This window comes from Buteo buteo, chromosome 11, assembly GCF_964188355.1.
Source record: "Buteo buteo chromosome 11, bButBut1.hap1.1, whole genome shotgun sequence".
NCBI classification, from domain to species: Eukaryota; Metazoa; Chordata; class Aves; order Accipitriformes; family Accipitridae; genus Buteo; species Buteo buteo.
In genome coordinates this window covers 15,090,749-15,105,346 of record NC_134181.1, presented here as the reverse complement: position 1 = coordinate 15,105,346, position 14,598 = coordinate 15,090,749, and the positions used below count along the sequence as shown (strand labels likewise).

General features: G+C 35.1%; 1 protein-coding gene across 2 annotated transcripts in view; it reads left to right on the top strand.

The window, feature by feature from the left end:
* ITFG1 (integrin alpha FG-GAP repeat containing 1) overlaps positions 1-14,598 on the top strand; it is a 94,106-nt gene that overhangs the window by 70,736 nt on the left and 8,772 nt on the right. Inside the window, exon 14 of one of the 2 annotated variants that reach the window (XM_075040179.1) lies at positions 878-956. The exons of the other annotated variant lie outside the window; for it this stretch is intronic. Within the exon in view, the coding sequence (XP_074896280.1) occupies positions 878-956 (79 nt within the window). The remainder of the gene's footprint in view (positions 1-877; positions 957-14,598) is intronic. 2 annotated transcript variants of the gene reach the window in all.

Below are 14,598 nucleotides of genomic sequence, written 5' to 3'. Positions count from 1 at the left end.
TCCCATCTCTCATCAGTTATTCTTGTGGTTTAGAACTTATAATTTTTTGAGGCATGGTGTGAAATTTGTCATCATCTCTTCTTTTAGTGTTCTTTCTGCAACTCATTTGAAAGATCTTTACTGGATTTGGTGCCCTAATATCAGCTTGAATTCAGCACTAAAAAAAAAGGAAAATTTTCTTTAAAATCTGTTCTTAGAGTTGTCCCCCCTCCTCTCCCTTCCCCACCATAGTGGATAATTGTTCTCCCCCCTTCTTAGGTGCATTTATTACAGTTCATCCTTTGGTAATCCACAAGTCCCTTTGAATTTTTTTTTTTTATTTTTTTTTTTATTTAACTTCTTCCCCCATATCTGTACTTCGATGTTTAAGTACATTTTCTCCCCCAAGAGAATTTGCTTAAAATAGATACTGGTACTCAACAAGTAACTACTCAACCACTTACATGAATTAAATAAAACACCACTAAATAATGATAACAAAATTTTGAATTTCTGTAGTATTTCTCAATTCAGAATGACCATCAAGATAGTGCATTCTCTCAGACAATATCAAATGAGTTCTGCTTTTTCAGAACTTTGAATTTTTATGTTTTTATTTTGCTTGTAACTTCCAAGAAAACATTAAGCCTTTTGCCAGAGGACTGAATAGTATTGTTTTCTTCATGAGTAGCTAAACATCACTTAGGCAACTGATTAGCTTTATTTTTAAAATCAATTTCCACATAATGCTATGACAAAAAAAGTTGCAAGATTTTTAAATTATCTGTACCAAAAGGAAATCATTAATCTAGAAACATTTTTCTTTGGTTTACTGTTTTATTAATATAGCTTTGTCTGTTCCTAAAATTTTGTGTGCTTTTCCCCCCCCACCTTGTAGCCTTTTGGTGTTAATCAGCCTGGTCCTTACATCATGTACACTACTGTAGATGCAAATGGATACCTGAAAAATGGGTCAGGTAAGATAACCCCACAATGAGAATACACATGGCATGGTCTGTCTGTATATACTTCTCAGCAACCTAACAAGTTGGAAAGGAAGTGGGACTGGTTTTGAATAGTGTCTTCAGTTTACAAGGCCAAAAACCCCTACCTTTCTCTTCTTTCTTTACAGATTGCATATTTATTACAAACATTGTAGCTGCACTCTTTTTTCTTTTCTTCTGTCCCATGCAAATTGTGTTTGAACAGTTGGCTATATCTGGCCCAGTCTGAAAAATCATTGGGTACAATATCATCAGTTTGTGAAACAGCATAAGCTTCTAATGATTTACTTTTTCTACCGTTTCCTTAGCAATTATATATTAAGAAACAACAGTGGCTTTGAAATACCTGAATAGAATCTTGTAGCCACATGAAGAAGGATCAACATAATAGTCAGTAAAAACAGGATGTATTTTTCTGGAGTTGTTCACTACATCTGGCAGGCTAACAGGCATCTATAAAATCATGAGGAAGATAGAGAGGGAATGGCTGCATCCTTTCACATAATACAAGAACTACAAGTTCTCAAAGGATCATTAGGTAACAGGGTCAAAATAAATGGAAAAAAGCAGTGCTTCATGCAACTTGTAGCTTATCTAGAGGTTTAATTGCATGAGATGTTGCAGATGCCACAGTTTACATGAGTCCAAAACCAAAGTAGACAAAAAAAAAGAATAATCCATTAGGCCACAGTCCAAGCAGTGCCTAATGTTAGAATATCCTGTACTAGTGGCTTCTACAAGACACAGGTGACTGTACTAAGTGGTCTATTAGTCTAACTTATGACTGTTAATGTTATGACCATAATGGACTCACTTTTTGCTTAGGCAGAAAATCCAAACTCACAAGTCAAAACATGATCAGAGTATGCACGTCTATAAGTTGAGCCATTCTGACTCCAGTTGAGCCATTCTGACTCCATCCCAATGGTGGCAGTCATCTGCATCTGTCACTCAAGTTTTATTTCAAATTAAACTCAGATTAAAAAAAAAAGTTTCCCATAGTATAACAGTAATTTAAAGGGGAAAAAATGCTGACATGTTAAGGTCCTAGATCAGTGATAATGCTCTCACCTTGAATACTGTGCTCAGGACTGTCAATTCCACCCTAAAAAAATAGAGAAAGATGTCCTGAAATATGAGCCAGATAGCTGCAATAAACGTATCCTGGTATTCTGTAGCACTTCTGTATTCGTACATGCTTAGATATGGGTTTGAAAGCTTTGAAAGTATTAGTCTACATTTTAATTAAACTAATAATTAATGCTAACATGAAAATGCAGAGTATCCTTTCTAATTGTTGCACAAACTCAGTTTAACAAACTAATCATCCTGTTAGTTGTATACTCAGCTTCATTGCTCTGAAGGTTTTCTTCATAAGCTAAATTTAAAAAGAGCTTACATATTTAGTTTGAAACACTTAAAACCCCATGATGAGTTTAGACTGTTAGACTATCCAACCCATGCCCTTAGGCAGCCAGTTCTGGTTGGGTAACAACTGGCAGATCTCATTGTTGCCAATTACCAAGATGAAGGATTGCAAGCTTTGTCAGAGCCAAGTCACAGTACAGCCTATCTTGTTAACCATATCAGAAAATACTGGTAAAGGCCTACACAGGATCTTACTCCTTATCCCTCAAAAGCCTTGGATTACTGTGGATGGGAAACCTACTTCAGTATGCTGTCTTTTTGGTTAGTTGTGGTCCCTAATAACTTTTGAATCCACTAGCTTACTTAAGCCAATTTTAACTGGAGCATACATGCCTCAAATAAAACTCTTACCAGTTCTGTAAAAATCAGTAGTTCAGTAGAAGATAGAATTCCATATGAGGAAAAGACTTTAGTTACAGATCAACAATTATTTGGTCTGGTTTTGTCCTTAGGCTAGCCATATGGTCAGCATGCGTGCAGTTGCAGTTAGCCATAGCCTGAAATGTTCTTGCCCAAGCAGTAACGACGGAGCATAGCAGAAAAAAGTTTAGTGTACTGTGGAGGGTTTTTGGGGAAATAGATGAGGCTAAAAGACGCTGCAGGTTCTATACAGGAAGTAGGGCTTCTTGCAAAGACATGCGGGATTCATATTCATACAAATACAGACATCCTTAGTTTCACAGCTTCTGTCCTGTTTTTGAAGGTATTTTGCCTCAGGACAGATTTCTAGAGATTCGTACTGTGTTATCCATATTACTTAAATCCACATTGGAGTGCCGTTTCTGTTCTGTTCTTCTTGATGACCAGATATCTTGGGGTTTTGTCCTCTTTTTGCTTCCATGTTGCATATTGGCTTTAGAGTTGAGTTTCTGATAGGATACCACTAAGACATACACTGTTAAAATACAAGCAATTTTGTTGTACCTATTCCTTTTTTTAAAAGATATATGAGTACTTGTTTTTCAAAACAACAGAAGTATAAACAGTTTGGAATGCACTTCCTATCTTAGAAAAGAGTAAAAACTCTTTTACTTTTACAAACTTACGTAATAAAGATTGGAGTTCACTAATCCCTCCCTATGCTGTTAACTAAGCTACTTGCAGTTCATCACTGCCCCTGTGTTCTTTGGGCCTATCTTCTCGGAATATGAACCTATTGATAAAGCTTCTTCCTGAGAGCTGCTGTCAGAGTTACTGGAAATTACTATAATTTCTATATTACAAAATTTCTTTCCAGCCTGCCACTAAAAGTTAGTTGAGTGCATTCATTGGGTGAACATGCATCTAAATGAAGAAATAGGTGGGTTTAAAGTAGTGTAATGTATTTATTCCTTCAGGCTCACTGGGACTTAATTCAGGCCTGCCTAAATTTGGTGCACCTGTATGAATATTAGCTAACTTAATGAAAAACACAGATTCATAGTTCCTTTGGTCCTATGACTTGTGAATAGATACTTATGCACAGTCTTATTATCGGAGAATCAGGAGTACTGATGCATAACTGTTTGTCTAAGTAACAAAAAAGATGGGTTTTGCCTAAGAAAAGAAACACATTAGTAAAATCATGAAACCGACCCTTTTTTCTTCCTTAGGGAAGTGCTATAAAATGGCTATAAATCAAAAAACCAACATAACCTTTGCTTAGATCTACTTATTTAGATTAAATGTTCATGTAGTCAGGGAAGTCTTTAACTCTTGCAACTTGTTTGTAATGAACACAATCTCAGAAATCTGATGTTCTATGTGAACTCATACAATGCACTTAAAAAATCATGTCTAACAGCAGAATCTATATTATTAGATTCTTAAAAATATTTTATATTTGGGATGTCATAGATAGTAACTGTAGAGGACTGAAACTTGGCATATCTGATGTATTACATGCTGCTTTTTAAAGTAAATTTTATTTTTATAAATTGACATAATTTTAATCAGAAGATAACAACATAATGGATTTGTGGGATCTTGAGTGCAGAATATCTATTAAAAGGTTAATTCACAGCAGTATAAACTGATTCTAAACCCCACTTTGAGAAAATGCAAGTTTAGATGGGGTTGTTTTGTGTATGTTTGACCCTTTGGCACTTACTACTTAAGCAAGCTTATAAAATAACCTAGTGGCAAAATAAAGATGTTCTTCCAGCTACAGACTTCTGTGTCATGGAAAAATGCACATAGCTTACAAATTCCTTATATCTGTGGGGAATAAAGCTAGGTCCAAATTTTAAGCTATTTCATGTATCGTTTTCTTAATTTTTTTTTTCTGGTTCTCTCTTCCAAGAACAAAAACAAATACATTTTTCTTAAACATTATCTTTAGGGTTTGGTTGTTTGGGGGTTTTTTGGGGGGGGGGGCAGTGCTTTTAGAAATGCAATGTTTTTGCAATTTACTTTAAGAAACAGCTATCAAATATGATTTAATACTGCTATAGTACCATTCATCTTCACTGCTACTGTATTTACAATAATAAAAACCTAACAGAGTCCAATCATGATGAATTCCTTTTCTGTTTTGGCATTATGAAATAACAGTAATGAATTCCAAGTGCATTATGACCCTAGCAGTATTGCTACATGGAATTTTCTAATATTGTCTTTGATCAGTTTCTCAACTGTAATATGTTAATAGATTTTTTTGAGTCTGTATAATTCCTGCAAGAACCTAAGTCACGTTTTCTGAAGCTATTATATTAAGTTTCTAGCTAAACTTTCTTCTTTTACAAGTCCTACTGGTAACATAAGGTAAATGTTCTAACTAGAATTACTGGCCTACAGGTTATTATCTTGAAAAACAGTCTGTTACATCAGAATTGTATTCTATTTGACTATCAAGAAATACCTCAAGCAACACTTCTATATATGTGTACTGGTAGGCACTACCAAACCCACATGGCATTTTTAGGCCACATATAAACCTACAAAACATCTTTTCCACATTAAGCTTTTAAAAGTATGGCATCAATATACCATTTTAAAAATAATTTTCATCAACTTATTTGCATGCCTTATATAATATTATGGAACAATCCATATCTGAAGCTTTTAATTGTATGAAAGCAATAATGAGATAATCTGATATTTTGTAATCATATTTTTAAAATAATTCATCTCTTTCCCAAGAAGTAACATGAGTAACAACATAGTTCTTTTTCTAATAAAAACGATGCTCAACATTCCTCCCCCCTGCTCCCCAAGTCAGCTGATGCTATTTGTTGTCTTTACCACTGGTCTTAGCAGGAGAATGGTTATTGGCTGGACCACTGAAACCAAACTATCCAGTCACTTTACGTTATCCTTTCAGCCCTGGGCTAAAGTAAATCATATAGTACTCAAAGAAATGTCCACCATTCTGCTTCTGATCTTCCTAATTCTGCAGGTCTTTAGTTCTGAATTATGGTATCTTTCATGTATGCAATATTCATGCAAAGAGTAAAATAAAAAGGCACATACGGCTGTCCTTATCTAATTCATTTTAAGGTTCTTTGATCTGCCAAGCCTTAACTACAAGAAATTTGCATAATTACAAGGGGTTTTTTTTAAACATTGTTAGAATTATTCTCTCTCCTATTAACATTCCAGGATGTTGTTAAAAGATAGCAGAATAATAATTAGTGCATATTCTGTGCTTTTACTTCCACATTGCTCAATTCACTTGTAATCTTCCAACAAGAAATACTGCTAAATTAGCTACAAGGAATAGCAATTGCCAAAATGAGCATTAGAGTGGAGAAGTACTGGGTCTTACATCTGCAGTTAATATCTCCACAGACCTTCTGTCTCTGAGAGGAAATTTAATTGCAACAGTTTCTTCAAATATTTAAAGAATTTTATGCTTGAGATCAGATCAGGTCCAGGTGTAAATCTGGGAGAAGTACGCAAACTCAAATTTAAATCATGCTTTCTCATCCATTCCCTGTGATCTGCCTTTTCCACTCCCCGTTTCTTTTGCATATGTTATTTTTAAGGAGAACCCATAGTTAGGTATGAATGTCAGCCTGGATTTTGAGCTCTACATCTGAATTTCCAGGCTTTTATTGGCTTCTAAGAAATTTCTGGTATTATTCTGACATGGTGTTTTTCAGTTGCATCCTGTAGGCAACAATGCATAGCATAAATTAAGAGTATAATAACTAGGGTATTATATCTAAAGTAGAGCACAGAGTAAATAAAAAGTGTTCTTGGGGTGCGGGGAGGATACATGAGGTGAATTTAGTAAAGCTAACCAAATGCAAGCTGCTGGGCTTTCTTGGTTTTTTGTTGTGTTTTTTTTTGTTTAAACTTCAGCATCCTAGAAAAATCATTGTTGATAATGAAATAGTAGCCCTACTAAATCTCTTTGGTTTTGAATAGAATTTTGCTTAGTGACTGGTGCTAGTTAGATTACTGCAAATTACAACTATATGGCTCTATTTGTTAACAGTTCTGACCGTGGCTAAAATGCAGGCATGTCATTTTTGCAAGCTGAAGTAGGTCCCAGTAATGATCCTTTGTGTTTTCATGAGAAGGCTACCTACTTGATATGCTTGGTTTTGTTTATTACCAGTAACACAAACTGATTTTCTTAGAACTAATGTCCTTGTGGACCCAGAACAACATAAATGTGATCAGATACTTTAAATTTAATATGGAGCAGCTGTTAATTTACTGAAATGTTTTCAGAAACTGCACAAGGACAGTTTCATATTGTAGCACCAGCACAAGACAGGCATTTTAAATTTGTTATTGCAATGTTGCCTGGTCAAGGGCTGAACAAGTCAAATGACTGTGTAGTCCTGTAGGGACTTCATACTATGAACATCAGGCTGCCTTTAGCCATCAGCATCTTTTTACTCCGTTTTTCCTTCTGATAGCCCTTCCCCTTTCACCTACAACCCAATTTTTGTCTTCCTGCTTGCTTTCTCCCTCTTCTGTGTAACATCTGAACCCTCAGATACCTTTTTCTTTCTCTCCTTTGTACGAATTTCTGGCCTTGAAGTCTGCCTGTCTGCAGACAGAAGGATAAGACTGGTAGCTATGCATTGCCATAAATGCAGCAGTACTGGCTGAGTCCTTAGTGTGTTGACCAGCCAGACAGCTGAGGCAAAAAGGCTTGCAGCTCCCTCTTGCCATTTTTGTGATAAGAACACCTATGGGGGAGGGAGGGCTTGTTATTCTGTACAGTGTGTGGCACACCCCAAATTTTTTTTTCTTCTTTTTTGATGTACCACGTCTTGTATGTACCAGATGAACCCTTGTGATTGTGCAAGCCAGGCCCAACCTGGCTAGAGCTTCAGGTTGATGTATAGTTTCATGTTTTCACTTCCACTTAAAATGGGAGAATATCTTCCATATTTCAGCCTGTTCTATGGATGTCTTAGTTTTCTCTCTTAAAGTAAAAATATGTCAGTAGACTTAGAGTTTGAAATAAATAGGGTCAAAGTTGCAGTTTGTACCTACCAAAAATACTAATCTTGTGGGCCAGGAATAACAGAACAATAAATGTTTAAGGTTTACTCAAGGATCAATATCTATACATAGGCATAATATTATCATATGAATAGATTCATTGAATTGCTCATATGGATCAAGTCATAATTTGTTTAAGCATCTGTGTGACTGAAGCTGCATGGACTGATAGCCTTTGCAATTCTCATTTCAGAGCTCAATCATTTTGCTGGTTTGGTTTTGTTTTGTTTTAAACCTTCCATGGCAGAATGACCTTTCACAGGCTGTTAAGTCGTGCCCTTCTGGTTTTCTGAAATCTGCTTACTCTTCCCTGTTGTTGCATTGAGTTCTCATGCTGTTTAACTAAATTGGATTGTGAGGTGAACACAAATGTCTAGCAGCTATTATAGTAATGAATTTAAACATAAACATTGCAATATGTACCAGACAAAAGGAAAATAAGCTTAATGTCAGTAGCCATTTGACATTGCAGGATTCATTATGTAGAATTCCACTACATAGAAAGAAGAGTGTATTCATGGAACAAGCTGGAATAATTTAATAATTGAATAGCTGGATTCTGTTACAAGGGATTTTCTGGTTGCTATAGGTGGGAATACCCTGCTAGTATGTTTTTCTATATAACTCTCTTTTGTTTAGAAAACTTATTTGAACTTGTAATATTGCATGCAATATTACCAAACTTCACATATTTAGGCATTACAAATTAGACAACTTTCCCTTGTGCAAAGGGTTGGAATATCAGGACTATGATAATTTCATTGGTTGGGTCTCTTTAAAGAATTTCTAGTTTTACTTCTATAATTTTATGATGTAAAGTTATTCTTAATGAAGACACATATGCTTATATAAATGCATCAGATTTGGAGTTCGGGCTTTCAGAAGAAGTATCACAAGTGTTAGCAGCACTGCAAGTAATAGGTATCAAAGTTGCAAGTGTGCACTTTCAATCCACTTTCCCCAGTTATTTCTGGAACTGCAGAAAAAGTTGAGAGGTGAAGTTGTGTACTGCATTAATCTAGAGTTTCCTGATGTTTGGACTAATGAAAAGAAGCAAACAGCTAAGTCAGAAAAGGAAGGCATCCTCAGCCCTTAGAAAGCTGAAGTTACCATTGCATAATTTTAAGTAGAAAAAGAGCTCTTTCTCCACTGCAATTTTTTTTTTCTAACCAGTGACCTACAACTCCAAAGGCAGCAATAAAGTAACTGAAGTAAAGCTTTCAACTAAAGCCAAGGAAATCAAATTCTCCAACTTTCTAAAAAGCTTTCAGATTTGGAGTTGTTGGGTTTCTTTTTGGGTTTTTTTTTCCGAAAGCTGCTTTGTAAATTCTTATGCATATTACACAGGTATTTCATAACTATCAGTTATTTTTTCTCTTTCTTTTGCAGTAAGTGGTTCTGGCATATTTTCAAATAAAATAAGGAGCTGCCAGCTTCAAAAGATGGGGAAACACTTCGGTGTGCAATGTAGCACAATACTGATAATGGCTGTAAAGTAAATATCACTGTAGTGTTTCAACTATGCAGCTTAAGTGACGCATGTTCACTGTGATTTTTACCTAACTCTTGAAGTTAGGTAAAGATCTTGGCTTTGTCTTATTCCAGCTGTTGCATGCATGTTGTTCACAGCTATGCAGCAATTAATGCAACTTCTGCATGTAGTTTTTTGGAATAATTTTCAGTTTTTCTAGGATGCATATGTGTATCTCTTCTATAAAAAAAAAAAAAAAGGCAGTCATTCATGTGTTGACCTCAACAGTAAGGTAGATGATGGTACAGAAGAATTTAGATGCAAGTCTGAGACTAGAGGCTAAAACTCAGATACTAGGTTTTACACAATGAACTGGTTTTTACCAGAAAAGCTGCCTTCATTGTCAACAGGTACAAATAATGTATGTCTAAAACAAAGCAACTCCTTGTTATATTTTCTAAATCTAACAGATTTTGGTGTTTTGGGTTTTTTTTGACAAGTGGATTCACACTTCACAATTATCTTCAGTTACTATTTTGGTGAATATATTAAAGCTTCTGATAAATGCATCATTTTGTAATTTAGAGGAAAATATAGCAACTGGAAGAAATAATGACATAACATTTTTATTTATGAAAATACATTTAGCTATTCAGTCGTCTAATATATTGAGTTTGGGGAACTTTTGAAAGCCTAAATATTATTACTGTGTTTTGAATTAATCTGAATGGCTTTAATGGACTACTTAATTGCAAATGATATTTTGTCAAGAAAAGCGTAATAAAAATTAAAAGAATGGCACTTCAGGAGACCACAAGTTTGAAATCGGAGTTTCCATTAGTCTTTCAACTCCTGTGTAGTGATCTTGTGTGTTCTGCTCTATTATTCCACAAAATAAGCTTATTTAAACTGACTGAACAAATTCCTTGTTGTGAATCTATGCAGGTTCAACTAGACTGTTCATAAATCCAGTATCACACATTATCAGTTCTGTTTAAAGAAACTGCCATGGTTTAACCCCAGCAAGCAACTAGGCACAGTGCAGCCACTCACTCACTCCCTCCACTCCCAGGAGGGTGGGGAGGAGAATCGGGGGGGGGGAGTAAAACTCGTGGGTTGAGATAAGAATGATTTAATAACTAACATAAAATAAAATGTAATACTAACAAATAATAATAATAAAATACTATAATAGTAACAATAGTGATGAAAAGGAATATAATAAAAATAAAACCCTAGAAAAGACAAGTGATGCACAATGCAGTTGCTCACCACCCGCTGACCGATGCCTGAGCAGTGATATGCCCCTCCCGGCCAACTCCCCCCAGTTTATATACCGAGCATGATGTCCTATGGTCTGGAATAGCCCTTTGGCTAGCTGTGGTCAGCTGTCCTGCCCATGCTCCCTCCCAGCTTCTTATGCACCTGCTTGCTGGCAGAGCATGGGAAACCAAAAAATCCTTCACTTGGGATAAGCCCTACTTGGCAACAACTAAAACATCAGTGTGTTATCAACATTATTCTCACACTAAATCCAAAACTGTACCAGCTACTGAGAGGAAAATTAACTCTATCCCAGCTGAAACCAGGACAGATAAAATAGAAAGCATTGCTCCTACACGTAAATGCAGTCATCTTCCCTTCATAAAGTTAAATTGGCTCCATTTAAGCACTTATGCTGCCTGAAATAAGCTGTTAAGGACATTACAATTTAACCCAGGGCAGAGTGGGCTACTCTTAAGCTTTCAGCAAGTTTACATCAGTATAACAGAAACAAGGGAAATGCCTTAATTCAGATATAGAAGAACAAGTACTTTATGTGTCAGACAACACATCATTTTGTTTTTCAGACAAGACTTTCAAAAGGTTAATGATATGTATTGCTTCAAATTTTATATGCCAGACTTCAAAAATAAGGAGATTGATTCAGAGATGTTCAGAATGATTTCTGAATATCAAACTTTGCAAAATTTTCTAAGGTTTGGCTGCCCAACTTAATTAGCTAATTCTTAAAGATTTGGTCTCTTGACAGGCTGAAACCACTGAAAACCATGTCTTAAAATGTTGAGGTTTTTTACTCTGCCCAAGGTTTTTGAAGCAATAAACTTAGTGACTTATGATTTAAAACAAAAATACAAACACTAACACCTGTACCAATACCATAGCCCATGATATGTGGGTGCTTCCAAATAACTTTTTTGAAAAGAAGCATGAGGCAAAAGACATAGTGTTGAATAGTCTTAGAAGTAGTATTAAAATGTGATAAAGTACAGCATGGACAGGAGAAGTTTTTTTAATTCTTGTTTATAGGAACAGTTCTACTGATGAAGTGAAACAAACTGTGAAGCAACAGCCACTTTTTCCATCTTGCTTGCAGAGACTTCAAAAAGAACAATCTTAGTACAAGAAATAAATCCCATTTTCCTCTTGAAGATGGAATGGTATTTTCAAATATTTGTGGAACAAGTAGAAAACTGTTCACAATAGTTTTACATCAGGGCAAATAGCTAGAGTTGCTATTTAAATTAAATTTGAAGTATTTTCATAAGTAAATTAATTACCGGTGACTGAGAACTTCAAATATGACAATAAACTGTTGACAGTACTCTCTGTAACTTTTTATTTTTAATCTTTGTTCAGGGTTTTTATGTTTCTCAGATAAACACTTGTCATTCTTAATTACTTATTTGCAATTCTAAGTGGAACATTAGAGTTTGATGGTTACTCATATAGAATTTATGATAGATGTAGGGGGAGTAAAGCAATAAATAGTCTCAAAGATTTCATATTTGTATCCAGCTTTAAAGTAAACTAGAACCTTCTATATGTTATCATCCTGCTTAGCTAATATCTTGCAATTTTAAAGGCAAATTAAAAAAAGGTATATGCACATTTTCTGCCTACTATGTAGAAGAAAACATTCCTTTCTGATCTTTGCAAATGATCTATTTACATCCTGAAGAGTAAGATTTCATTATCCTTATGTTAGTAGGCATAAGAACCAGTGTTACTAGCCATGAAATTATCCAATGCTTTTTAAGAATTCTAGCTGCAGTATCTGACTCTTTAACCTCTTTAAGGCTGACTGCACACCGTGTATGACATTTTCTTTTATTTCCTTTAATTTAGTTGACATTCATTTTATTTGTATGATGAAAGAAAAAAGGAAGATCTCAGTTGCAGTCTCCTCATAATCCTAAATATTTCACTCAAAAGTCATTCTAACAGTTTTTCAATGTTAAATGTTACAGCAGTACCTTGTTCTTTTGGGAAAAGTCCTTCAGAATTCAGCATTAGTGAAACAAATTGTTAAAGAAAATTCTTTATTATGTTATAGCATGATCAAGTAATACATACCTTGTTTGTTTTTATAACAAAGTCAAATTTAATAAACCTACCTTTGTTCCTTGCTGCTTTTATATTGGTAAGCAGTGCTTTCAAATATTATGTTCTTACTCTAATTTGAGAATTACTCAATTTTTAGACTTGGAGATTGAGCAATTTAGACAAGATCATGTAAGGGAAGTCAGTGACAAAGTGGGGACAGACTCAAGACTCAAGTCTTATACTGTTATCTCAACTTATTGGAAAAAAAAAAAAAACACCTGTTCCTAAAGAGGAAAGCTGCTCAGCTAATGCTCTCTGCCACAGATTCCATAATCTAGTTGTTCACCTAACAATGTACACAGTACACCTTGCCCTCACAACAGAGGACTGAAAGTACAAATCCTATTTAAATATTTCCATGTCTACTTGCTCATTACATGTTTCTGTATGGGGAAAAAGTAAATCTAAAATACACCTCATCTTTAGGAAGACTGTTCCTGTTTCTTTTTGCTATAATAGCATTTTAGCTTAATAAAAAGGTAACTGCATCAAGCTGATTTTTCAGATCTCATCTAAGTGTATTTAGGTGACATTTATCTTGCCTTTTTAAATAAAATTATCCTTAGCTCTGAAACTACAGTAATACAGGATATTTACCTCATGATTAAACAGGCCTGTTTCAAAACATGCCTGACAGCATATGGCAAGCTTCTTCCTAAAAAAGCTGGTGGAGGGTGGGGAGGTTCAGAAAAATAGGACCATGAAGTAATCATTGTATTGAATAGGGGTTCAAAATTATTATCATCCAATATACAAAGTAGTTTGTCCCCCATAAGAGGATACAAAAGCTGAAGAGCTGCTTCTGAAAGTAGGTGTCACATCTTGGTAGTCCCTTGGTGTAAGTGCTGCTGTATAGTGACAAATGCATGCTTGCACTTAGTGGCTATCTCCAGAGGCCAATAATGAGAGTTTGTTTCTGGTTTTTCTTGAAAGGGTATTTGGCTTTGCCAGAGAAGTTGTGGTGGTTGTCGTTTGGGAGATTTTTCCTCTGCTCTGTTCTCTGCAACTGTGCAAGATGCAGTGCAACTAGTATGGCCAACAGCCAGTTGTCTGAGGCAAAATACTAACTTTCAGAATGGAGCCTTGGAAGAAAGTGTGGAGAGTTAGAAACGAGTGGCTGTAAATTCATTACAAAATGTGAATTCATGTTCTTTAATTCGCATGCTATTATGTTTTGTCGCTTAATTTACAATTTCCAATTTCAGGCATAATCCGTCAGGTGTCAAAGCAGAGAAAAATCTGACACTTAAAAAATACTGACTACATCATATCTGTGTGAAAAACTGTTTCTATTGATCACATAAACCTACTTGTGGTTGTCAAGTATCCCTTGAACTCATTTCTATCAATCTGGTGAAGGGCTGAATTCACTGGGGTGCTTATGAGGTGCTGATATCATTCCTGCTGTATAACCAGATTACTTACTAAGAGGCTTTCTAGAGAATGAATAAAAAATCTATATAGGAGCTGAATCAATTTGCCAGAAATTAAAAGATTACAAAGTTTTTATTTAAATGGAATAATTGGATACTTTGGAAATGGGATGTTAGTGAAGCTGTTGATAACTGCAACACTTGTCCATTTTCCTACTGCCTTTTCAGGAAACTGTTATTTTTCACCTACAGTGTCTCCTTTAACTATTTATAATTACATGGTCTTACTAGGGCCTAACTTGCAAACCCTGTAATCCTGTTTGCATTAAATCAATTTAATATTTGAGAAATTTGTTCATGAGAATTTACTTAGCTAATTCTGTGACACAAGAAAAAACAGTAGTTACTGATCAACTCTAATAAGAATTAAAGTGAACCTTCCCATGTTGAGGCTGAGCTTGTAAATCAGTGGGGCAAAAGACTTGGCACTACTTGTATGAAAATAAATGTG